General features: G+C 45.5%; 1 protein-coding gene across 1 annotated transcript in view; it reads right to left on the minus strand.

Annotated features, from left to right (window-relative positions):
- LOC125440644 (sodium channel protein type 4 subunit alpha-like) overlaps positions 1 to 18,762 on the minus strand; it is a 52,550-nt gene extending 33,788 nt beyond the window's left edge. The window contains exons 1-9 of the mRNA XM_048510501.1: positions 18,526 to 18,762; positions 17,178 to 17,296; positions 14,075 to 14,179; positions 12,136 to 12,264; positions 10,045 to 10,136; positions 6,025 to 6,295; positions 3,657 to 3,695; positions 2,123 to 2,264; positions 1,219 to 1,416 (exon numbers count right to left, since the gene is read on the minus strand). Coding sequence (XP_048366458.1) covers positions 1,219 to 1,416; positions 2,123 to 2,264; positions 3,657 to 3,695; positions 6,025 to 6,295; positions 10,045 to 10,136; positions 12,136 to 12,264; positions 14,075 to 14,179; positions 17,178 to 17,296; positions 18,526 to 18,762 — 1,332 coding nt within the window. The remainder of the gene's footprint in view (positions 1 to 1,218; positions 1,417 to 2,122; positions 2,265 to 3,656; positions 3,696 to 6,024; positions 6,296 to 10,044; positions 10,137 to 12,135; positions 12,265 to 14,074; positions 14,180 to 17,177; positions 17,297 to 18,525) is intronic.
- Between the last annotated feature and the right edge of the window lie 4,375 nt (positions 18,763 to 23,137).

Genomic DNA, 23,137 nt, shown 5'->3' on the forward strand with positions numbered 1-23,137 from the left:
ATTTTGACTGCTGTCAATAGTGAATTATATTTGCATTCAGGTGTCTCCCACGCTTCCTGCTCTTGGTTTATAAACTAAAAAAGACTCGTGAGAAAGAGAAGAGGGGAAGAGAGAGAGCAAGAGAGAGAGATCGATCAATCTAATAACATCAGAAGTGAAGCCTTTCTATCCAAATAGGATCAAGCTGATCACCCTTGGCTGGTCTAGGAAGGATCACGTGAAGCCCCCAATGACCTTTGGACTTCTTACTGGTGGATAAAGCCACAGAACCCATCCTCTTGCCTTTGCCTTCCACATGTGTCCCAGCAGTGGCTTCTTTTCCATCAAATCTATGCCAGTTAACTAGCAAAATTAGCTATGGTCCTTTGTTGCTCAGCTGGCCGCTTGTTCTGAGCTGACTGTCTAACCCAGCCTTTTCCTGATGGCTCTCAAAGTTGCAAGTCATAAGAACATAAGAACATAAAAACATAAGAACTAGACTGCTGGATCAGACCAGAGTCCATCTAGTCCAGCACTCTGCTACTCGCAGTGGCCCACCAGGTGCCTTTGGGAGCTCACGTGCAAGATGTGAAAGCAATGGCCTGCTGCTGCTGCTGCTGCTCCTGAGCACCTGGTCTGCTAAGGCATTTGCAATGTGAGATCAAGGAGGATCAAGATTGGTAGCCATAGATCGACTTCTCCTCCATAAATCTGCCCAAGCCCTTTTTAAAGCTATCCAGGTGAGTGGCCATCACCACCTCCTGTGGCAGCATATTCCAAACACCAATCACACGTTGTGTGAAGAAGTGTTTCCTTTTATTAGTCCTAATTCTTCCTCCCAGCATTTTCAATGAATGCCCCCTGGTTCTTTTATATCATAAGTGATGTAATTTCCACCACCACCACCACCCAAAATTGCAATTAAAGGCAACTTTCACACTTATTTCACAGAGCAAGAACTAGGAGAGAAGATGGCATGGGATGGCCCAGTCGTCTCAGGTCTTGGGAGCTAAGATGGACTGGCACTCGGATGGGAGGCCACCAAGGAAGGCTTTGCAAAGGAAGGCTATGGCAAATCACCTCTGATTCTCCCTTGCTTTGAAAATATCTTGCTGGAGTCAGGCATGGGGAGGCATTTTAGGGCCACAGGCCATAACCATGTCCTTAATTTATCTTGGCACCCAGGTGTGGCAATTACCGCTACAGGAAATGGAGATGAGCAAAGGGTTAGGTATGGACCTCGTGCTCTTTCTTCAGCAGCTCCATGGCTTCGCGGAATTTCCTCTCTTTCGCCTCCGTTTCGGCAACCGTGGCTTTGCTCTGCTCTTCGTAGGCCATGGTGACCACAGCTAAGATCAAGTTGACCAGGTAGAACGATCCCAGGAAGATGACCAGCACAAAGAACAGCATGTAGATCTTCCCAGAAGCTCGGAGGGTCTAAAGGCAGAAGGTACACATCAGTAGCCCTGGTTTTGAAGGGAATGGTCCAACAGTTCCCACCCTTTCCCCTGAAATGGTGAAGAAAATACAGTCAAAACCACACAGAGATGGGGTAAGTAGGCAGGTGGAGGAGGACACGGGCGATGGGCAGGTCGAGCACAGGAGGCAGGAACAGGCAGAATGAAATGGGAGGAAGTAAGGACCGATGGGAGGAAGAGGGAGATGACACCTCCTCTTCTCTGCATGTCCCGGCTGCCTTATCCATTGCTCTGAGCCAGTGGCATAGCATAATAATAAGCATAATAATAAGCATTTATTGTCATTGTGCACGCACAACTAAATTTACAGCAGCATTCCTCAATGCACACAATTTCAGACTCATACATCATACTCATACAATTTCATACAATACATCATACTCATACAATTTCAGACTCATACCCCATCCTCACTTTCCCCTTCCTCCACCCATCCCTACACAGCCCCAAACACATCAACACGAAGGGGACAGGGGGGTGGGCAATGCACCGGGTACACACCCTTGTAGGGGCGTGGCGAGGGCGTGGAGGTGGACGGGGGTGTGGCAAGGGCACAGGGCGCACGCATGCCCCAGGTGCAGCTCCCCCTTGCTCCACCCCTGCTCTGGAAGGGCAAGATAAAAAAATATACTTCACTAGACGGACAAAACAAGGCGCATCTGTACCTGTTGATAGAGGCGCTCCCAGTAATCCTGGGTCATGAGGCGGAACAGCGAGAGGAAGGCCCAGCCAAAAGTATCAAAACTTGTGAAGCCTTCGTCGGGGTTGTCTCCAATCTTCATGCATTCGTAGGATTTTGGGCAGGAGCTACAAATTAGAACTTTCGTTTTTAAGTGAGAAAACCGTATGACATTTAAACGCAAGTTGAAAGCGCACCAAGCTATGGGGAGAGTTACAAATATGGAGTGATTTTGCTTTTTGCTTTTTTGTTGGCATCTAGGATAAACTTCACTTTCGACTGTTGAAAGGAGAGAATGGTAAATGAGAATCACACCACACGGGGGCGCATTTGGAGCGCTCATCTCAGAATGGAGCAAGGCCATTTAAAAAAACAGCGGAAAAATGAATGTGAAAATTCAGTTTTCAGGAACCAGGGGTGGACAACCGTTTCTTGCTTCTGTTTGCTTTGCTACTCTATGGCATTCCTTTATTAGTTTTATATGCCCCTCTTCCCCTCGCGGGCTGAGAGCTGCTTCCAACAGTATTAAAATACTATAAAAGCTAAAATCACATTTCACCTGGATGGCGACGAAAGGGAACGGCTCTGTCTTGTGAGCCCTGCAGAACTGCATTAGATCTTGCAGGGTCCTAGGCTCACTGGACAGAGTGTTCTACCAGGCTGGGGGGCAGGGAAGAAGAAGAAGAAGAAGAAGAAGAAGAAGAAGAAGAAGAAGAAGAAGAAGAAGAAGAAGAAGAAGAAGAAGAAGAAGAAGAAGAAGAAGAAGAAGAAGAAGAAGAAGAAGAAGAAGAAGAAAAAGAAAAAGAAAAAGAGGAGGAGGAGGAGGAGGAGTTGTTTGGATTCATACATCCCCTTTCTCTCCTGGAGGAGACTCAAAGGGGCTTACAATCTCCTTGCCCTTCCCCCTTCACAACAAAAACCCTGTGAGGTGGGTGGGGCTGAGAGAGCTCCGAGAAGCTGTGACTAGCCCAAGGTCACTCAGCTGGCGTGTGTGGGAGTGCCCAGGCTAATCTGAATTCCCCAGATAAGCCTCCACAGCTCAGGCGGCAGAGCTGGGAATCAAACCCGGTTCCTCCAGATTAGATACACGAGCTCTTAACCTCCTACGCCACTGCTGCTCCAGAAAACCCCCTGGCCCTGGTTGAGGCCCCTTCCGCACATGCAGAATAATGCACTTTCAATCCACTTTCATGATTGTTTGCAAGTGGATGTTGCTATTCTGCACAGTAAAATTCAGCTGCAAAGTGTATTGCAAGTGGATTTAAAGTGCATTACTCTGCATGTGCGGAAGGGGCCTGAGGCTGGCCAGACCTGTTCAAGCCAGGGCTCGACACTGTAGATAACTGAGATCTAACTGAAACAATCTCTTGCTTCTATTGACATGGTAACTCTACTGACATCCAACTGGAACTGTTGCGCTTGGCCAAAATCTGCATTCTCAAGGGATATCTGAACAGACAAAGTAGGTGGAACTGTTTCAAACATCAAGGGAGAAAACAGAGAATGTAAAGCACACTTACCCAGTGTCCGTACCCATTTGACACAATAAAAACTCATTGGTGTGATTTTTGATTTTGTAATTGTCTGCAATAAAAGAGACCTAGGTCAATATAGCTAGGATTGCCAAATAGACAGTCATGTCAAAAACCTCATTCTACGTTTTATGATCAAAAGTCATCGACCGTTGAATTTTTCCAGGTTCTTCTTTTTTTTTTTTTACAAATTTTATTGAGATTAAAATACTTACACATAGTATAAACATAATACAATAATGACAGTAGAGAAAGAGGAAAACAAATAGTAATAGTAAAAGGAGATTGGATGAGATATTTAGGATATGTAAGTTTATTATCTGTACTTGTAGAGACATAAACCATAGGTATATGATTTGCTCTTTTCTTCCTTTTTTTTCTCTTTTAAAAATTTGGAAAGACAGAAACAGCAACAACGTACTAGACCAGTGATGGCGAACCTATGGCACGGGTGCCAGAGGTGGCACTCAGAGCCCTCTCTGTGGGCACGCGCAAACAGAGTTGCCCCCACCCCGCCACACATACATCTAGGCTGGCCTGGGCTGCTGGGCTCGATTATTAGCATTAAACCTAAGACCTTGTTTTGGGGAAGCTGTGTAGGTAACCCTGTTAAGTGCTGTTAAACCCCACTGATTTTCATGCGAAGAACTAAAACGCGATCCTTTACCTGGGAGTAAGCTCGGTTGCTGGCAATGGGGCTTGCTTCTGAGTAAACCCTCCTAGGGTCGTGATTCACCCGTTGGAAGAGTTGCACAGTTGCTTCAAAGCAAAGCCACCGACTACCACCAAGCTTACTCCCGAGTAACGCACGCCTCGGAACCAACCATTTTTTCTAAACTAAAAGCTCAGTATTCAGGTTAAATTGCCATGCTGGCACTTTGCGATAAATAAGTGGGTTTGGGGTTGCAATTTGGGCACTCGGTCTCGAAAAGGTTTGCCATCACTGTACTAGACGAAGACAAACGTCAGCAGAACTCACTTGTGAAGTCTTATTTTAGTTTAACGAGATAAGAATTATTATGTACGAATTTAATTATGACGTGTATTGGATTACAAGAAGGATGTTAGATATTACGATTTGTTTTCCAGGTTCTTCTTGACTCCATCCCTGAACTGCCACATTTCTTCAGGAACTACCCTTGGGCCACCTCCATTTCCTGTACCCCTTTTCTCCTGGTTCCCCTTTATTTTTTAAATTAAAAAACAGTACACCTGCACACATAGGGTTTGAAGTATTCATGTTGTTGTGTGTCTATGGACATAAGGTGCACGTATATATATTTGACTGGCTGTAGATTTTCAGCAGGCATCTGCAATCAGAGGCGCATCTAGGGAAAATGTAGCCTGGTGCAAAATCTGAGATGGGGGGGGCACATATGGGCGGCTGCCCTCCCCCACCACGATCATACAATGTTTTTTTTTTTTGCACCAGGTCTTGAAGTCAGTGTTTGGACCTGAGAGGGAGGGGCATGGGGGTGATTTTTCTGCCCCCCACGTGACTAAAAGGCTGCACTCCAGGGACATTTGACCCCATATGTCCCCCTGAGCGGTACGCTCCTGCTTGCAATCGCTGCACGAAGGTCTTCCACATCACACTGTGCTCCCCAGAACGACTCACCAGAACGTGCTTACCAGAACGACTGCCAGATGTGAGCCTTAACGGCTCCTAGTACACCAACACCTGGATCTTTAAATAAATCCACTCAATAAATGGCCCAAACATAGGCTCACAAAACGTCATGAAAAAAACAATTAATTAGTCCCAATATCAGGCTCACAATAAAGAATCGTGCCAAATGGCTAAACATAACATGGGCACACAACGCAGCTTATCAGTCACTGGTAATAGATTGATTTCATGAACAACTTTAACCGGCCTGCACAATTGTCCCAACTGGGCTCAAATAAATGTTTCAAAGAATCAATATGTATATTTCCACAAAGGGCTTTCCGGGACCAAGACTCTGGTTTGAAACTCTGCCCTGGTCTAAGCCGCAAAGATGAAAGCCAAATCTGCAGCCGGCAGCTGCAACAAGCCAATTATTTTGCAAGAAGAAGAAGAGAAGAAGAGTTTGGCTCTATATCCCCCCTTTCTCTCCTGTAGGAGACTCAAAGGGGCTGACAATCTCCTTGCCCTTCCCCCCTCACAACAAACACCCTGTGAGGTAGGTGGGGCTGAGGGAGCTCCGAGAAGCTGTGACTAGCCCAAGATCACCCAGCTGGCATGTGTGGGAGTGCACAGGCTAATCTGAATTCCCCAGATAAGCCTCCACAACTCAAGTGGCAGAGCTGGGAATCAAACCCGGTTCAGATCAGAATGCACCTGCTCTTAACCACTATGCCACTGCTGCTCTATTTACCTTCTTTCCTGATGAAATCATAAAACGAAGACAAGTTCCGTTCTCTTAGGAAATCTCTTAGAACATCATCACCACCGACGGGCAACTCTGTTATATTGTTCTGATGGAGATACAGCGTATAGTTCTTGACACATTTGTGTCTCAAATGTCCCTTAAAGAGCTGAAGGCCGATGAGGGCGAAGACGCTCAGGCAGAACACCGTCAAGATCATCACATCTGCCAGTTTCTTAACAGATTGGACAAGAGCGCCTACGATGACCTTCAGACCTGCGAAGGAAGGAGATTAAAAAACCAAACAGTTCAGAAATGATAAAAGCAAAGCACCTGGGGAGCCTTTTTGGAGACACTTCCCAGACCAGATACAGAGCGAGATCAGCCAATTGTTCTGGGAACCTTGTCTGCCAACTAACCATGAATAAACTCAGTCAGAGGGGAAATCCATATGCAGATGACACCCAAGTCTATTTATCCTGAACAGCTAAACCCGGTGGGTCAGTGGAAGTGCTGAATAGGTGCCTGAAGGATGTAATGGGATGAATGAGGTGCAATAAACTGAAGCTCAATCCAGACGAGATTACGGTGCTATTGACAGTGTTCCGGCATGGCAGGGGGTTGGACTTGATGGCCCTTGTGGTCTCTTCCAACTCTATGGCCCTTTCCGCACGGGCCTAATACAGCGGCCTGGGGATGGCAAAAACGCCGTCCCCAGGGAGCTGTTCGCATGGGGGGGGGGGGGCGCAGCTGCTGCAAAGCCGCCATTTTCCCACCTCGCTTCCCGAGCGAGGTTTATGGAAAACGATGGCTTCCAGCTGCTGTCGTGCGAACGGCAGCGGCTGGAAGGCGCCATCCCTCCCCCCTGTGCCCTCCCCCCTGTGCCCCCGGAGCGGTCATGCAGGGCAGGGGGGTGTCCCCTGGCCTCGGCGACACGCTGGACAGTCGCAGAGAAGGTAGGTCGACCGGGCAACGGCGCAGCGCGGCGCCGTCGTCCCGGTAGTTTCTGGGACCATTTGTGCGAACGGCCCCCACTGTGGCCGTGCGGAAATGGCCTCTGATTCTGTAATTCTATTGGTCCATGGAAAAGCTGCTTGAGGACTGTGAAGCCCACCTGTCTTGGAGGGGGCTGCATTCCCCTTGAAGGAACAGGTTTGTAACTTAGAGGTGCCACTGAATCTTAGCCACTGATAGACCTGCATTCCATGGAAGGGGCTGAGGGCGGATGCAGAAAATGGCATGGGGTAAAACAGATGTGAGCTGGTAACTGCTGCAGATGATGGAAAATGCTAACTTTACAAAGATTGTAACTGCATCCTCCTGCTTTGTAAGATTTTTACTAATGCAAACATGCAGGAGAGGAAAGAAATTTTAGAATTTTGCATTCTCTCATTCCAGAATCAACTTTAGAGATTCTCTTGTTCCAGAACCACTTCGGCAGAACCGGTTGTTAAAATGGTGCTTGTAAACAACCAGTTGTTAAATTATTTGAATTCCCACCACTGTTTATATACCCCCCCTTTCTCTCCTGTAAGGAGACTCAAAGGGGCTTACAAACTCCTTTCCTTCCCCCCACAACAAACACCCTGTGAGGTGGGTGGTGCTGAGAGAACTCCAAAGAACTGTGACTAGCCCAAGGTCACCCAGCTGTTGTGTGCTGGAGTGCACAAGCTAATCTAGTTCACCAGATAAGTCTCCACAGCTCAAGTGGCAGAGCAGGGAATCAAACCCGGTTCTCCAGTTTAGAGTGCACCTACTCTTAACCACTACACCACGCTGGCTCTCAGGGGCATCATAACTGTCAGAAATCATTCCAACATAACTGTCAGAAATCATTCCAACAAGATATAATTCCAACGGTGATGTGGCTGGTCTCCACACGGGCCATGCCTTTACGGCTCTGGCCCCGGCCTGGTGGAACGCTCTTCCTCCAACTGTCCGGGCCCTGCGGGACCTTGGTGAGTTCCGCAGGGCCTGTAAGACGGAGCTGTTCCGCCGGGCCTTTGGAGGAACCGGCCGCTGATGGTGCCCCCTTCCCCCCCTTTCATGGCCCTCTACATCTGGGCCATTTGTCATTCAACAGGACCTGCCATTCCTTCCTCTTGGGGAGAGGATTTTGAATATGGAGCTGCTGGGCGCGTAGGAGGTTAAGAGCTCATGTATCTAATCTGGAGGAACCGGGTTTGATTCCCAGCTCTGCCACCTGAGCTGTGGAGGCTTATCTGGGGAACTAGATTAGCCTGTGCACTCCCACACACGCCAGCTGGGTGACCTTGGGCTAGTCACAGTTCTTCTGAGCTCTCTCAGCCCCACCTACCTCACAGGGTGTTTGTTGTGAGGGGGGAAGGGCAAGGAGATTGTAAGCCCCTTTGAGTCTCCTGCAGGAGAGAAAGGGGGGATATAAATCCAAACTCTTCTTCTTCTTCTTCTTCTTTATATTTATATTTATGCTAGTATTTTTGTATTGTATTTATGAGATCTAGCTTTTACTGTTTTTATCGCTGCTTTTAAAGATTTAGCCATTTTATGTTATATTGTGTTTATTGTTGTACACCGCCCGGAGCCCCTCGAGGATAGGGCGGTATAAAAATCTAATTAATAAATAAAATAAATAAATATATTTAATAGGACATTTGTTTGCTACTGCTAGAATGCTAATGGTATGACTTTTTTGGTAAACAAATATTAAACCATGGGACAAATAAAATTGTATGTTGCCTTTCTGGACCTGAGCAACGCATTTGACACGATTCCCAGGAACATTCTTTGGTCAAAGCTAACACACCTCCAGATGGCGCCACATTTATTTATCCTCATACGCAATCTATAGAGTGCTACCACTTCTCAGGTGAAATTGGATTCAAATGATTCCCTATCCAATTCAATTTCAATCGCTAGAGGGGTCAAACAGGCTGTGTATTGGCCCCTCACCTCTTTAATTTCTATATAAATGACCTTCAAGACCATCTTAGCGAAGTTAGTTGATGGACATCCTCCCAAATTAGGGGAGCGTCCTGTTCCACTTGTACTGTATGCTGATGAAACTGCCATCTTATCTCAATCTCCCATTGGTCTTAAAAGATATCTGAAAGCTTTTTTTTATTAATGTGAACAAAATAAACTAAAACTTACTGCTAATGGTACAGGCTTGGAGACAGCAAAAATGTTGGAAGAAAGGGACTTTACGCTGTTTCCTGCCTCATCCTACAGAGGGTTTTTTTTACTAGCGAGCTAGTGGCTAGATAGGGACTTAGGAATTTGTCACCTTTACTCTATCATGCTGACTCTATCCCTTTGATGTAGACTGATACTCTTAGGGACTTCCTCCCTTGCTTCCGCCTTCTTCTCAGAACCTCTCCATCTTACTTTCACCATGCTTAGGGAGAGGATGTGTCTCCTACGCATCCGCCTCCATCCAGCTAGATTAGAATAGATAGTGAACCTATCTCTCCACCTTTCTATCCAGAATGGAGTTCACTAATAAATACTCTTTTTATTAGATTAGAAACTACAAACGACTCTGACTTTCTTTTGTGTCTGAAGTTCTCTCTAGCAAGCTCAGCCACGCGTGTGTGCCCAGGTAAGCTTCCCTGTGTTCAGCCTCTGTGCCACTCTGCTACTTTTGCAAGGGAAACACACGCACCAGGTGTGGTTCTCCCAACAAAAAAGAAGCTGAGAATTTGCTGTGGCTGAGGAAAGAATGGTACATTATGGTCCAAGCCCGCAATAGGGAGGCGCGGCATACAAATTCAAAAAATAAACTAAATAAATAACAATGCATGATGCTCGTGGTAAAAAATCTCTGTGTACTTAAAGGGGAAGGGGACAGGCATTCAGAAAGTAAGTTCTCTCAGGTTTGTTTCCCCATTTTGGAACAAAACCAAGCCAAAAAGAAATCAGTGAAAATGGAAATATTGAACTTTGTTTAGATCATGTGGTATTCTGTGAATTATATGGTACACCTTACATGTTGAATAGCCTATTTTTAAAAAAGTTTGGGGAGAAAATAAATGATTTTTTCATACCTGGGATGATGGAAATTGTTTTCAAAGCTCTCAGCACCCGGAACATCCGAAGAACAGAAACACTGCCTAGATTTGCAAACTCTCCCACAAACCTGTAAGATCGAAAAGTGACCAAAATGGTGAGAATGGTGAGATGCACGAAGGATTCTACACAGACTTTCAGGGTGAGAGGGGGGGGGGGCTCAGTCTCTGTTGAAATACCTGGAGATTTGTGGGTGGAGCCTGACAAGGGCGTGGTCTGGGGAGGGGAGAGAAGAAGAACAGTTTGGATTTGTACTCCCTTTTCTCAACTGTAAGGAGTCTCAACGAGGCTTATAATCGCCTTCACTTCCTCTCCCCACAACAGACGCCTTTCTGAGGTAGGTGGGCCTGAGAGAGTTTGGAGAAAACTGTGATTGATTCAAGGCCACCCAGCAGGCTTCGTGTGGAGGAGTGGGGAATCAAACCTGGTTCTCCAGATTGGAGTCCACCGTTCTTAACCACTACATTATACTGGCTTCAATGGGGTATAATGTCATGAAGTCCACTTTCCAAAGCAGGAAGTTTCTCCAGGTGATCTGATCTCTGTCCCATGGGGATCAGTTGTAATAGCTCCCAGTTGAGTTCCGAATCATCTTCAAGGTGTGGGTGTTAACCTTCATTTCATTTCAACCTTTAATGGCATATAAATTATTTCCATTTAAAAGAGAAAACTTTTAAAACATTTAAATACGGGTGTTTAAAATGCTTTCCAAGAATTTAGCCACTGCCAAGGTGATCGATGGATTACAGTCACTTAGCAGAAAGCGAGTGGCCTGGAACTTGGAGTGCTCAAGTCTTGGAAGCAGCAGAGGGTGAATTAAAATCATGCACAGGTTACTGTGAAGACAGCATTCCAGAAGAATATGAGTTATGGTTTCTATAGATCCACATCCGCAACGGCATAGTCTCTGATGTTTAGGGATCTGGAGGTATCTCCCTGAGGTTTCCGCTGATGGGAAAATATTGAGGCGTGCTAGCATGAATGCACGGCGTTGGTTAATGGATAACAGAGATGAGAGATATTTAGCTCTTGCTCTGTAACTTGGTTGTATTCCGAGGGAGCGGGGAGAGCATACAGCCGCCTTTGTTGGATAGAAACGATGATGTTCCAGATCCCTCAGTCTTTCGCGGATCTGATTGAAAATATGCAGTTCACTATCAGTCCCAACATTGTCCAAATCAAATCCTATGGTTCTGATTTTGTTCTCAATGACTTTGAACCAGTAGAATTGGGTGTTAACCTTTAAGGCCTTACGTGGCCTGGGACCCTCGTATCTTCAGGACCGCATTACCCCATATGTCCCTACTCGGCCGCTGCGGGTTCCTGGCCCCTCAATGATGCGGCTGGCCTCCACTCGGGCCAGGGCTTTTTCAGCCTTGGCCCCTGCCTGGTGGAATACTCTCCCTCCAGCTGTCCGGGCCCTGCGGGATCTTGGTGAATTCTGCAGGGCCTGTAAGACTGAGTTGTTCCACCGGGCTTTTGGAGTGCCCAGCCGCTGATTAGGTGCCCCTTCTACTCTATTCCTCCGGTTTTTGGAGTCCCCCTGTCATCTAGGGGACCCACTTTTGTTACTGTCTTGTTTCCCCTTTTGGGGGAGGGTTTAATCTGGGATATTGCTGACACCATTTTACTGAATTACTGCTGCGTTTTAAATATTTAAATATTTAAACTTTTAAACTTACATTTTAATTTAATGGGGTTTTGTTTATATACTGTTTATATACTGTATGTGGAATCCATGTTGTACACCGCCCAGAGCCCTTTGGGGATTGGGCGGTATAGAAATCCCATTAAATAAATAAATAAATAAATAAATAAATAAATAAATAAATAAATAAATAAATAAATAAATAAATAAATAAATAAATAAATAGCAGGAGCTCTCCAGCCATCAGCTGGGAACTGGCAACACTAAGGCCCTATCAGGAGGCTGGCAAGCTTAATTACAGCCGTCAAGTAGTATTGGGACACAGAGCAATCATTTCGAAATGCTGTCAGAACTCCGAGAGACAAGGGATGAGCCTCACGTGCCAAACGGCAGATTTCCGAAAGCTGGCTCTATCACTTACGCCATCACTATAACGCTGAAATCCAGCCAGTTCCACGGGTCGCGGAGGAAAGTAAATTCGTTCAAGCAGAAGCCTCTTGCCAATATTTTGATTATCGATTCAAAAGTATAAATGCCCGTGAAAGTGTACCTAGGGAGGGAGAGCAGACAGAGAAGCCAGGTTAACAAAGAAAAGATGCCGAAGTTAAAACGAGGCTGTTGCTCCGTCACTCAGTAATGCTGTGTGATAACCTAACATTTTCAGTGCACTTACATTAGCCAGCTCCGGGTTGGGAAATTCCTGGAGATTTTGGGGGTGGAGCCTGAGGAGGGCGGGGTTTGGGAAGGGGAGGGACTTCCGAGGGGTATAATGCCATGGAGTCCCCCTTCCAAAGCGGCCATTTTCTCCAGGTGAACTGATTTCTATTGCCTGGCAATTTGCCAAGAAATCTCCAGCCACCCCCTGGAGGCTGGCAACCCTACTTTGTCAAAACATGAAGAAGAAGAAGAAGAAGAAGAAGAAGAAGAGGAGGAGGAGGAGGAGGAGGAGGAGGAGGAGGAGGAGTTTGGATTTATATCCCCCCTTTCTCTCCTGTAGGAGACTCAAAGGGGCTTACACTCTCCTTGCCCTTCCCCCCTCACAACAAACACCCTGTGAGGTAGGTGGGGCTGAGAGAGCTCTGAGAAGCTGTGACTAGCCCAAGGTCACCCAGCTGGCGTGTGTGGGAGTGTACAGGCTAATCTGAATTCCCCAGATAAGCCTCCACAGCTGAGGCGGCAGAGCTGGGAATCAAACCCGGTTCTTCCAGATTAGATACACGAGCTCTTAACCTCCTACGCCACTGCTGCTCCTGAAGTTCTGTCTAACCCCATTTTGTGATGAGGACAGCTATAAAACTGATGAACTAAAAATCCTACAATCAGGTAACCGTCCTAACTAAACAGAGACATAGATTGTTATTTATCCAAATGGAGGGTAGTTGTCTTTAGTGCCTTCATGGTGAAGAGATCTTTGCCACAAAACTACTCATCTAACCTGGTGAAGAGATGGGGTTGATACTCAAAAGGCAGAATATGTGCTTCCCATGCACATTCCAGTATACAAGGATTATATGTTATCTCTCTTTTAATTTTTAAAAATAATAATGTTTGTTTTATTTTATAGTCTAAAACATACAACTACAAACATGGTAGACCAGCCGACTTATATAGAAAGCAACTGAACCATTTATCTTAAAAACAAAGTGCAGTTAGGTTTAGATTTTATTATCTGTTTATGTATTTAGTATTTCAGACTTTTTAGGCTAAACGTTTCTTTGGGTTACTGATGGATGTTTTTGTACACGTATATGGCCTTTGGCTAATAAACGTTTATTTACTACTACTACATAGAAAGAAAGCAGAAAATACATAGTGCCAACCATTATCCCCCATAGAATTACCATTAACCCATATGGTGACATTTAAAAGATAGAAGTAAATATCAGAATAAAGAAACATAAAATAAATTTTGGCATCGTATCTCCCTTTGTGTTAACATTTTTTACCTAGATATTTCCTTTCTAATAATTACAAGCCCCTGTTATATATCAGCCATTTGTTATATTTTCCTGAATGTTACTAATTGCTCCAAATCTCTTAATTCTAACTCCTCTTGAAAATCTTTGCACCTGGTGAAGAGGTGGGGTTGAAACTCAAAGGCCCGTTCTGCACACGCCGAATAATGTACTTTCAATCCACTTTCACAACTGTTTGCAAGTGGATCTTGCTATTCTGCATAGCTGCAAAGTGGATTGAAAGTGGATTGAAAGTGCATTATTCTGCGTGTGCGGAAGGGGCCAAAGACAGAACGTGTGCTTTGGATGGAGCAGGCCCCATGCACGTTCCAATATATCAGGATCATGTGCTATCTCTCTTAATACATTCGAAGTTCCAAAGACACTATTCACAGAGATACTTACTCCACATACTTAGACCACCTAGATTCTGTTGTTTCTGGAGATTCCGAAAGACACATGAAGACACAGTTCGTTAAAATGGTTAATATGATTAACAAGGTAAACAATGTAAGTAACAGGAATTAAGGAAAGCAATGTTCTGCAAAAACTCTCCAGTTTTTTCTCTAGATTTGTAATTGATTGGTCATAGAGCACCCACAGAATAACCACATTTATGCCAATCGTGCAGTCCGGTCCATTTCTTGCAAGGACATATGTATCCACAAGATATTACAAGATAAACCTCATTCCCCCACCCCCCCGAGGGCTCATCAACAGACATAGGGTTTGGGAGTGGAGTCTGGGGTGGGGAGAGTCTGGGGGGAGGGACCCAGGTTATAACCCCCCAAAGTTATAACCCGCCAAAGTAGCCATTTTCTTCAGGGGAACCAATCTATTGACTGGAGATCCTGTCAGGCTTTTTCAAGCTGCCACCTCTGAGGGAATATTGATAGCTCTGTGAGGGGATTTTACTTTTCCCTCCAAAAACTGCTTGCCCTTCTCTGTTGACTATTGTGAGTTTCCCAGGCTGTGTGGCTATGGTTTGGTAGTTTTTGCTCCTAACATTTCTACGGCTGGTATCTTCAGAGGCTGTGGAGAGAAACACATTTTACAGTGATATGCCTCTGAAAATGCCAGCTGTAATATGATCACTGCCCCAAGCCACCACTGGTAAAGGTGGACTAGGCACAGACCGAGTGACACACCTAAAGCTCTTCAGGAGATCCTGTCACAGAGGTGGGATCCAGCAGGTTCTCACAGGTTCCCGAGAGAAGGTTACTAATTATTTGTGTGTGCCGAGAGGGGGTTACTAATCAATGATTTTGCCACGTGATTTTGGCCTTAGTTACGCCCCTCCTCTCAGCAGTAGCGCGCAGAACTTGAAGCAGTCTAGCAGGAGGTGCACCGGTGTGCGTGGCAGCCTGCGCCTGCGTGCATTCGTTTCCTGCCCAAGGACCGGCACAGTGACTGCGTCCTTGCCACAGCCCCACCCAGGAATGCCCCACCCCCGGAATGCCTGGCCACGCCCCTGTTGTGCCCCCCCCAGTCCCATTGGCGCTACGCCACAGTTTGAATCCCACCACCATGGGAACCTGTTAATAGCATTTTTGGATCCCACCACTGTCCTGTCAGGCTTATTCTAGCTGCCACCTCTGAGGGAATATTGATTGTGAGGGAATTTTACTTTTCCCTCCAAAAACTGCTTGCTCTTGTCAGGCTGGATGGGGCACTCTTAAATGACTCCCTGAGGGTTATTAACAAGTAAATAAAGATGGAATGTTTATTTACAGATAAATTACAGAGATAGTTAAGCTTTTCTTTTTCTTTGGCAGGAATACTTTGATAAACCTTTTTAGTTCTTTCAGACAGTTCTTTGACTCAGCTTTAATATAACTTCCTTCTGCTAAACTACTTTCTTCAGGGAAAATCTTTCTTTCACAGATCTTTACAAATAAATATCCTGCTCCTTCCATTAAATGAGAGGTACACTGGGCTTTACAGAGTAGACTCAGGGGTAACCCATCTGGAACCAATCCTGACTCTGTTAATTAAATAACACAACATATTTGGAATCATATAATCTAGGGGTGGCCAACTTATTGTGCTCCAGGTGTTCATCAGTGGTAGGATCCAAAAATTTTAGTAACAGGTTCCCATGGTGGTGGGATTCAAACTGTGGCGTAGCGCCAATGGGACTGGGAGGGGCACAACAGGGGCGTGGCCGGGCATTCCAGGGGCGGGGCAATCCTGGGCGGGGCTGTGGCAAGGACGCAGCCGCTGTGCTGGTCCTTGGGCGGGAAACGAATGCACGCAGGCGCAGGCTGCCGCGCACACCAGTGCACCTCCTGCTAGACTGCTTCAAGTTCTGGCAGTAACTAAGGCAAAAATCACAGTAACTAAGGGGCGTAACTAAGGCAAAAATCACGTGGCAAAATCACCAATTAGTAACCCCCTCTCAGCACACACAAATAATTAGTAACCTACTCTCGGGAACCTGTGAGAACCTGCTGGATCCCACCTCTGGTGTTCATGGACTACAATTTCCACCAGCCCCTGCCAGCATGGCCAATTGGTTCTTTTTCTCACCATTTCCTGCCGCTGCAGGGATTCTCCGTGCCACCCACCATTTTTGAGTGTTTCCCAGGGATGTCTGCTCAACTAGTACCATGGTTGCCCACTATTTCAGCATTTAACATACATGAATGAATTTAGTTTTGCCTAGCAACTATGGGAATGTGTCTTTTTGGGGGGGTTTTGTGAGAAACCTCACAACAGCCTGTTGTTTGTTTTGTTTTCAAAGAGGTGCCTTTGAAGTGACAGAGACTTGATAGGAGAATCAGCAATATGCATAGAATTCGAGTGTCCATACCTTCGAAGACACCTCTTTAAAAAACAACAACACATTCTCATAATCAGCGGGCAAAACTAAGGCTGATTCTGCATGGGCCAAAAACAGTGGTGTGAAAACGGTGTGAAAACAGTATAAACCCTTTTACACTGTTTTAAACCCTTTTACACCATTTTCACACCGTTTTCACACTGCTGTTTTTGGCCCATGCAGAATGAGCCCGAGTATATTCATGTACTTTCAACACTGAAATAGCAGGCGGCCACTATGCCAGCTGAGGAAAAATCCCTGGGGAACAGTCAGAAAATGGTGGGTGGCCTAGAGAATCCCTGAAGTGGCAGAAAATGACAGGGGTGAGCTGTGGAGAAAATGAAAATGGAAGCCTCCAACTCAACAGCAGGAGATGTCTTGAACCCATCGGGGGCGGGGGGGATCGCTAGTGTAGCGTTCCCAAAATAAAATGGGTTGAGATGAAATAAAATGTCCTAAAGACCTTTTTGGGGGAAAGCGGTGCAGAACTCCTCCCCAAAACCCTTCTATTGACATCCTCAAGATGTTTTATTCGTGTTGTGCGGAAAGGTCCAGAGACTACAGATAGATGCCAGACAAATGCCATTGCCTTCATACCCACAAGCATGTGTCTGACCAGTGACGGAAACAGGATGCCCATGTAGATGATGTTATCAGCTCTTTGGATGTTCTCAGTACAAAGGATATGGATGTACCAAAACTTTGATCACTTTTCGCCTGAGTGAATGAAAAGGACTGAAGATGTACAAAGCATTCGTGGCTGTAAAACGAAAGATGGTCTTCCCTTTGTTCAGCACCAAAAATGTCTGTGGAAAAAGGACATTAACTGGTAATGCTCCTGTCAGGGAGTGCATCCCGCTTCACAATTCACTGTGACATCTTCATCACAACAACAACAACAACCCTACATACTGATAAAATCAAAGTTGCAAAAGGCCACATTGCTTGGATTGGCACATATGCTATGCCAATTCATTATGACATCCTAGATCAGGGGTCTTCAAACTATGGCCCTCCAGATGTTCATAGACTACAATTCACATGAGCCCTACCACTTGGCTGTGCTGTCAGGGGCTGATGGGAATTGTAGTCCATGAACATCTGGAGGGCCATAGTTTGAAGACCCCTGTCCTAGATTCTTGGAAAGAACCCCATTCTTATGAAGGCTAACACCACCTGAAGATCTGGTGGCTGTGATTTCATACCATCAGTATCGTCATCGACTTCTGGTGGGATGGCGTTTCACTCTGGTTGAGTCTACACATTGCTGACAGCCTGGGGCTGCTTTGCTGACTGTAGAGCAAGTTTTTCTCAGCTCTCGCCTCTCCCAGATATTGGAAACCTTAAATTTGACAGGTGGACTGGATTTTAGATCCACTAGTTCTGAGAAAATCCAGGATCAGGAGTGTGAGATCTCGGAAACAGCCTCCCCCTTTCTTTCTTCGTTGTCTTTGTTGTCTTTTTTTCCTTATCTTTTCCTTTTTTATCTCCTGTATTTTTCATCATCATCAACTGAAACATTATGACATCCCAAGCAAGAAGAAGAAGAAGAAGAAGAAGAAGAAGAAGAAGAAGAAGAAGAAGAAGAAGAAGAAAAGTTTAGATTAATATCCCCCCTTTCTCTCCTTTAAGGAGACTCAAGGTGGCTTACAAGCTCCTTTCCCTTCCTCTCCCCACAACAGACACCTTGTGAGGTAGGTGGGGCTGAGAGAGTCCTGAGAGAACTGTGACTAGTCCAAGGTCACCCAGCAGGAATGTAGGAATGCAGTGCAGAAACACATCTGGTTCACCAGATAAGACTCTGCCGCTTAGGTAGAGGAGCAGGGAATCAAACCCGGTTCTCCAGATTAGAATCCACCTGCTCTTAGCTACTACTCCACTAACTTTGTTGGACAAACGCTCTCAATATAAGACAGATTCATGCGTGCATATGTTTTATTCAGTATAAACCGGCTTCATATGTTCAAATAAAGATATGTTTTGGTTTCTCAAGCAATGTGAATGAACCAAACTAGCTACAAAAAAGGGGTTTTACCTTATGGTCCTGGTAGTAAGGGTCAAGGTCCTCCAAGGGCTCTCCAATGAGCTCTGATGGAGGATGTCCATAGAGGGCGGGAAGCTTCTGGAAAGCCTGAAGGTCGAGCTGAGGGCGGGGCTTCTCTTCCGGGGGCGGGTCTTCGCAATCTTTCTTGGCTGCAATGCGTTTCTCAATGGCCGCCAAAGATTCTCGAGTGAACGGGCGGAAGTTGTTAGCACCCAGAAAGTCAGCCATCTTGGCATCGCTCCTGCCCGTGAGCAGAATTTACCCTTTGTTGGAGAAGGTGTAGTAGAGAAAATATCCAAGTCTGGCAGCTGCCAGATGCTCTATAAACAGATTGAGAGGAACAGGGAAACGAAATGGTTGATTTCTGAATTAGAATATTTATTCCAATTATCACCCCCCCCCCACATGTAAATATACATGAACGTTTTCAATTTTTCCTGAGAAATGGCTGTAGTCATCTGTTGCAACAAAGATTTTTATTCATGGGATACGAGGACATCATTTCTCCAAAATGTAATCAACAAAAACTTCTCATTGATAAAAGGAGAAGCCTTCCTTAATATTTTATCAGACCATGCATAATTAACTTGGAAAAGAGGCAGAAAATATTTTCATTCTGTGAATACCAACCGGAAGGAAAATATTTTTTTTTCCCCATTTGTCATATGAAGAAAACAGGTTTGCTTCTTTCTTTTGATGGCGCAGTTTGGAGAACAGTAAGTCAGCAAAGAAGAATGGAGCAAGTTCCGGAAACCCTTTAACTTCCTGAAAGCATTCCTGAAAATATACAATTCAGCTTAGCCCTGATGGTTCCTTCCTGGAAAAGTCCACAAAGCTGTGTACTACTTTGGCCCATTATTCGGACATTATTTTCAGAGCATCGAGCACATTGCTTGGAACACAGGCTATTCCAAATACAACTCAAGCTGTCTTTGAGATTTATTATTGTTCTGGATAAATGGGATGGGGATCTCAAGAAAGCAAATAATGAATTATATATGGATTGATATCACTCCCGCGCAGGGTACAGAGGGAATACTGTAATTGCTTGGCTGTGCCCTTTGCCAAACGTTGCAGACGCTCACCAGTTAGCAGCTGTGATTCTTCTCACCAAGTATGCCCAACATAAAAAGAGTCTCAATATCATCATGAAAATCCAGCGGGGGCACAGCTTTGTTCTGGGAGCCAGCATGGCCTAGTGGTTAAGAGTGGTGGACTCTAATCTGGAGAACTGTGTTTGATTCCCCACTCCTACACATGAAGCCTGCCGGATGACCTTGGGCCATCACAGTTCTCTCGGGCCCCTTCCGCACATGCAGAATAATGCACTTTCAATCCACTTTCAATGCATTTTTGCAGCCGGATTTTACTGTGCAAAATCCATTTGCAAACAATTGTGAAAGTTGATTGAAAGTGCATTATTCTGAATGTGTGGAAGGGGCCTCAAAACTCTTTCAGGCCCACCTACCTCACAGGGCGTCTGCTGTGGGGAGAGGAAGGGAAAGGAGCTTGTAAGCCACCTTACTGGACAGAAAGGTGGGGTATAAATCCCAAACTCTTCTTCTTTATCATCTTCACCACTACTACAGAGGCATGGAAATAGTACGGTGGACTTCATTAGTGGTCTCTCAACCAAGTGCCGACCAGAGTTGACCCTGCTTGACTTCCAATATCTAATAAGGCTGAGCTAGCTTGGGACAGGGCAAAATAAATACAAAGGGGGTTTGCCATTGCCTGCCTCCATGTAGCAACCCTGTTACTCCTTGGTATTCTCCCATCCAAATACTAACCAGGGCTGACCTTACTGAGCTTCTGAAGTTGGACAAGATCAGACCAGCATGAGCTATCCAGGTCAGGGCAGTTGTTTTGATGCAAGATGTTATTTATTTTTAGCACACTACATACAATCCACCCCGATCTGGAAGGCTTGAGCTAGGTTGATCTTACCAGATATTGGTGGCTAAGTAGGGTCAGCCATGGTTGATGCTTGGATGGAAGACCACCAAGGAAGTCCAGGGTTTCTACATAGACACAGGCAATGACAAAACCACCTCTGTTCATCTCCTGCCTGGGAAACCCCATGAGGTTTCTGCAAACCATCTCTGATTCATCGGTACTTTCCATCACCATCACATACAATTCATTCCATTCCACCTGCCCATAAACTGCCCATAAATTTACAACATTGAAATCACACAGTCAGGGCAAAACATCATAATGTTATCATCTTAGAAAGAAAAATCACTGGACACGACTCTAACATCAGTCAGCTTTGAAAGCCAGGATGGTGTAGTAGTGGGTACAGTGTTGGACCAGGATCTGGGAAACCCGGGTTTGAGTCCCCACTCTCCCATAGAATCTTGCCATTCCCTAAGTCTACCCTACCTTACAGGGTTCTTATGAGGATAAAACAGATGAGAGAAGAAATATGTAAGCCATGTTGAGTGCCCTCTGAAGAGAAAGGTGAGGTATAAGTTGATGATGATGATGATGATGATGATGATGATGATGATGATGATGATGATGATGATGATGATGATGATGATGATGATGATGATGATGATGCCAATACATTACAACTTCCTAGGCTTCTGGGTGAGGCTCGAATTGTAATGAAGGCCAACAACCAACTAAAGATCTGGCAGCTGTGAAATCTACAATAATAATAAATTCAGAAGGCAGCCCTGCTGGGATCTGCATGAATACTACGCCGATACATTACAACTTCCTAGGCCTCTGGGTGAGGCTCGAATTGTAATGAAGGCCAACAACCAGCTAAAGATCTGGCAGCTGTGAAATCTACAACAATAAATTACCTTAAATATCCCTGTAAGCCACCCTAAAAAGTTGAGCTATTGTCTTGCTTTTGAAACATCTGAAGCATCATTTGCTACCAGCAGGGTGCAATGCTTAAGTACAGTGTACTCTGATCTCAAGAACCGGGTTTAATTTCCCACTCCTCTACAAGTAGCAGAGTCCGATGAACCAGGTTTGTTTCCTCCACAAGAAGCCACAAGAACCTTAGGCTAGACACAGGTCTCGCCAAACTCTCTCCGTCCCACCCACCTCACAAAGTGTTTGTTGTGAGGAGGGGAAGGGAATATGATTGTAAGACATTTTGAGACTCCTTCAAGAGAAAAGTGGGGTATGCACAGCATAAATTTTCGTGATTTGCCCTTAGCTCTGATCTAAGAAGGGCCTCAGACTTTATATGGGAAGGGAAAGCAGTTGTCATGGGGGAAATGCACTTTTTAAATGCTTTTTGGATGAAGGGAGTGGTAAAAACGTGACTGATAAAAGATGGTTCCACGCCAATTCACAGTGTTCGCCTTCAGGAAGTGTACTGCTGACCAACTGTACATGGGGATTGCCACAGGAAGTGTGGAACAGGAAGTGATTACGTTTCAAACAGTGACCCTACAGCATAGGTGTCAAACTTGCGGCCCTCCAGATGTTATGGACTACAGTTCCCATCATCCCCTGCCAGCTGGCAGGGGATGATGGGAACTGTAGTCCATAACATCTGGAGGGCCGCGAGTTTGATACCTGTGCCCTACAGCGATTCACAGGTAATTGTAGGTTAGTCAGTTCTGGTGTGTTCGTTGAAAATCTCTGTCCATGGTGCTGAATATTCCCTTCCGTGCAAAACCTTCACTGCCCGGCTTTGAACTGATTTAATCCCCACCTCTGCCTCTGAAATGAACTGGAATTGTTCTAAGAAACATTTTCTAGAATCAGAGGATTTTAAAAATGTACTGGCCTCATTGCTTATGCCTCATGTCTCATTTTACAGGATGACAGACGGTTGTTTCGGAGGGGAAAGCTCTTACTGACGGGAGACGTCGGGCGTGATGAGATGATTGTCCTGTAATTTGGCATTAGATTTCGTTAAAGAGAGTGGCGGTCCTTCAGGATGATGGGTGAATATTATCTCTTGCGGCATGTTTCTGGCAAAAAAACAACAACCCCAGAGCTGGCAACTGGGAGCCAAGGCACTGTCAGATGCTTAGATCTGGCCTGTAGGTCATCAATTTCTCACCTTCTCAAGGCATACTAGCCCTTTTATGTACCAGAAAACTACAGTGCTGCCCTGGTGGGCCACTGGTGGACAAGAGTCAGATGAGGCAAGTATCTCCTGAGATGGCAGCAGCGTTGTAAATCTCTCCTCTTTGACTTGGGCCACAATGACAGTGTCAACATATAGACTCACCCACTCATAGTCATTGCTGCTTCAGCCAGGTCCAAGTACTATGGACCTCTGAACCCTGTCAGCACCACAAGGCTGTTTTAATATCACAGTCCTCCCTTGGACCTCCTGGAAGCCGGGATGGTTCTGTGTCAACAAGACTCTTCAAGAACTCGGGTGACTTTCTAGTAGCTCATCTCCACGAAAATAGCATTGTCTGCTGTTTGGAGGAAGATGTTAAAAGCTTCTCTTGGTTATCACACAGTGAAAGCTAGTGTTATTGTAACCCCTATGCCCAGAATGGGTTGGCCCAGAATGGGTTGACCCAGTAAGGGGGTGGAGACTCGGAGCAGCAGAGAGGCTGCAAGAGCTCTTTTGCAGAAGAAGCAAGGCTACCAGACTCGGACCTTGATTTCT

Source organism: Sphaerodactylus townsendi, linkage group LG11 (assembly GCF_021028975.2).
Source record: "Sphaerodactylus townsendi isolate TG3544 linkage group LG11, MPM_Stown_v2.3, whole genome shotgun sequence".
Lineage (NCBI taxonomy): Eukaryota > Metazoa > Chordata > Lepidosauria > Squamata > Sphaerodactylidae > Sphaerodactylus > Sphaerodactylus townsendi.